Source organism: Oxyura jamaicensis (genome assembly GCF_011077185.1).
Source record: "Oxyura jamaicensis isolate SHBP4307 breed ruddy duck chromosome 33 unlocalized genomic scaffold, BPBGC_Ojam_1.0 oxy33_random_OJ70426, whole genome shotgun sequence".
Taxonomy (NCBI): Eukaryota; Metazoa; Chordata; class Aves; order Anseriformes; family Anatidae; genus Oxyura; species Oxyura jamaicensis.
Window position 1 is genome coordinate 1 of NW_023305041.1, and position 2,845 is coordinate 2,845.

At 74.2% G+C, this 2,845-nt stretch overlaps 1 protein-coding gene across 1 annotated transcript; it reads left to right on the forward strand.

The window, feature by feature from the left end:
- Positions 1–375: 375 nt before the first annotated feature.
- Positions 376–2,714, forward strand: LOC118158604 (coenzyme Q-binding protein COQ10 homolog A, mitochondrial-like; the record flags this gene model as incomplete). The annotated part of the gene is made up of 5 exons (XM_035313273.1): positions 376–606; positions 1,569–1,715; positions 1,800–1,992; positions 2,075–2,176; positions 2,277–2,714. Coding segments are annotated over 5 exons (841 nt in total), but the record flags the coding sequence as incomplete, so codon positions are not given.
- Positions 2,715–2,845: the final 131 nt, after the last annotated feature.

The following is a 2,845-nucleotide window of genomic DNA, read 5'->3' on the forward strand; positions in this document are numbered from 1 at the left end:
ACCGGCGGTGACCTCGGGGGCGGCGGGGAACGATCGCGGCGCGGAGGGGCCGGGGCGGGCGGCGGAAGCCGCGGGGCTGGAGGTCACCCGGGGCTGTGGGGGCACCGGAAGGGGAACCGGGGCGGGAGCGGGATCGGGAGAGGGACCGGGCCCCACCGGCACGGGGCGATCGGCGCCGGGGGAGGGCCCCGCGCGGCGCCAGCCCCGCTCCGAGCACTCTGCGGGCGGGGGAGGTCACCGGGGGCCGGGGACGCCGCTCGCCCGGCCCCACCGGGAGCCGCCCCCGGTGCTCCCGGGGCTGGGGCGGGGCCAGGAGCCCCCCGCCGGGCCCGACCTTGGGGCAGCGCCGCCCGCGGGGCCGCGTCCCGGCGGCAGGTGCCAGGCCCGGGCTGGTGCCAGCGTCTGGGGCCGCCCCGGTGGCCGCTCCCGGTGGCCTGACCTCAGGCCACCCCGCACCGACCCCGCTGACCTCCGTGCCCAGCCCGCCGGGACCGGGGCCGGCAGCGGGCGCCCGGAGGAAACGGCGGCTCCTGCGAGCCCGGCTGGCTGCCGCACCGGTGGCCCCGCCGCCGGTCCCGTCCGTGCCCCGGTGCGGGCGCCGTCCAGGTGAGCCCCGGGCCCGCGCAGCACCGGGCGGTGCGAGCGAGCGGCGGGCACGGCCCCGAGCCGCCGGCTATTCTGGGAGCTCGGGGGCTGCCAGGCGCCCCGGGTGACTTTCCTTGGCGCAGGAATGTCCCGCGGCTCCTGGGGGAAGCAGCGGGACCTTTCCTCCCTCGGCCGCCGGTCCTGGGGGAGAGCTGGCGTGCCCCGCTCGCGGGCACGGCTAAAAATACCTGCGCTGCCCCGCGGGCGCTGGAGCGCGTCCAGGTGTGGCCGGCGCTGACCCCACAGCTCCGCCGTGCCCGGGGTCGCGGTGCCCGCCCGGTGCGCGGAGGGGCTCGGGCCGGCTGCTGGAAGCCTGGGGAGCGGACGGCAGTGCCGCGGGAGGACCCTGCAGCCGTACCGGCAGCGAGACGCCGTGCCCGGGACGCCACCGCTGTTAGGGCTTGGCCTCCCCCCGGGAAGCCAGGAGCGTCGCCTCCCTTCCCGCCAGGCAGCGGAGGCACCGGCTGCAGCGCCCCGAGGGATGCAGCGGGGCCAGGAGGGGACACGGAGAAGCTCCGGGCTGAGCCGGGCTCTGCGCCGCCCCTGGTCCCGTGGCGCAGGGCTCGGGAGGGGGCAGCGGGGGGTAACGGGCAGTTGTCCCCGCTCCGCTGGTCCGGATTAGGTGTCCCCGAGGTCAGGTTTCCCCTGCCTTCCTTCTCTTACGCAAGAGCGGCTCTGGCAGCGGCCCCGGACTCGGCACTTGGACTTCCCCGGCCTCTCCCCGCTGCCCTGGGGGTGGCAGGGATGGGGTTGGCCCTGGGCCCCCGCCTCACCCCGACTCCCCTCGCGCACCCTGGGGCTGCTCCAAGCCGGGAGGGGCGCGGGCAGCTCTGGACGGTGCCCGGCGTCCCAGGAGGGGCTGCCCCACGCGGCTCTCGGCTGCCCCGTGCCGCTTCCCCGCCTAACGCCCGTCTCCTGCCCAGGCACGCTGCCCTGTGCGGCCTCCGGCTCGGCTGGCCGGCGAGCAGCACCGAGGGGGAGCCCCGGCGCCAGCCCAGCCGCTCCTTCCTCAACCTCGCCGGGTCCTTCACCAACAAGCGGAAGGAGTACTCGGAGCGGCGCATCATCGGGTAGGCGGCTGCGGCGGCCCCCCCCTAACCACGGGGCGCGCTCCCCGGCCCCCCGCCCCGCTGCAGCACCCGCTCCGCCCGCAGGTACTCCATGCAGGAGATGTACGACGTGGTCTCCAACGTGGAGGACTACAAGAACTTCGTGCCCTGGTGCAAGAAGTCGGTGGTGGTCTCCAAGCGGTCCGGCCACGTCAAGGCCCAGCTGGAGGTGGGCTTCCCACCCGTGCTGGAGCGCTACACCTCCATCGTCACCCTCGTCCGCCCCCACCTCGTCAAGGTGAGCGTGGCCGCGGTGCCACCCCCCCCCCTCCCCGGCCAGGCCCGGCCCCAGCCCCCCTGACTGGCTGCTCCCCTCCCAGGCCGTCTGCACGGACGGGCGCCTCTTCAACCACCTGGAGACCAACTGGCGCTTCAGCCCCGGCATCCCCGGCTACCCCCGCACCAGCACCGTGGATTTCTCGGTAAGACCCCGCTCCGGTGGGGCCCCGGGGCGGTGCCCGCTGCCGGGACCCGTCCCCGTGCCCCCGGCCGGGCACTCACGCTGCCTGCCCTGCTCCCCAGATCTCCTTTGAGTTTCGCTCCCTGCTGCACTCCCAGCTGGCCACCGTCTTCTTCGACGAGGTGGTCAAGCAGATGGTGGCAGCCTTCGAGCGCCGGGCGGCCAAGAACTTCGGGCCCGAGACCCGCATCCCCCGCGAGCTCATGTTCCACGAGGTCCACCAGACGTGAGGGCAGCCCGGCTGCTGCGGACTGCGCCAGGGCCCCGGGGCCGCTCGCCCTGCCCACCCTCTTAAATATTTATTTGAGTGCATCTTTGCTGCCGTTGCCTCGACTTCCCTCCCAGCCTCGGGGGCGAGAGGCGATGCTCCTGCAAGCGCGGGGGCCGCTGTGAGCCCCCCCCCCCCCCGGTCCCATCTCAACACCAGGGGAGCCGCGGCCCAGGGCCAGCCTCCCCGTGGCTGCGTAGCTGATTTTGGTTTTAAGTTTTGTTTTGTTTTAGTTCTTGGGAGCTCTTTTTTTTTTTAAAAAAAAAAAAGAAAACTCTTTTGTTCCTCCTGACTCCTCTGCAAGGCCGGAGGGTCCCAGCCCCTCGGCGGGGGTGGAGGAGCTCCTGGGGCAGCTCTGCCCGG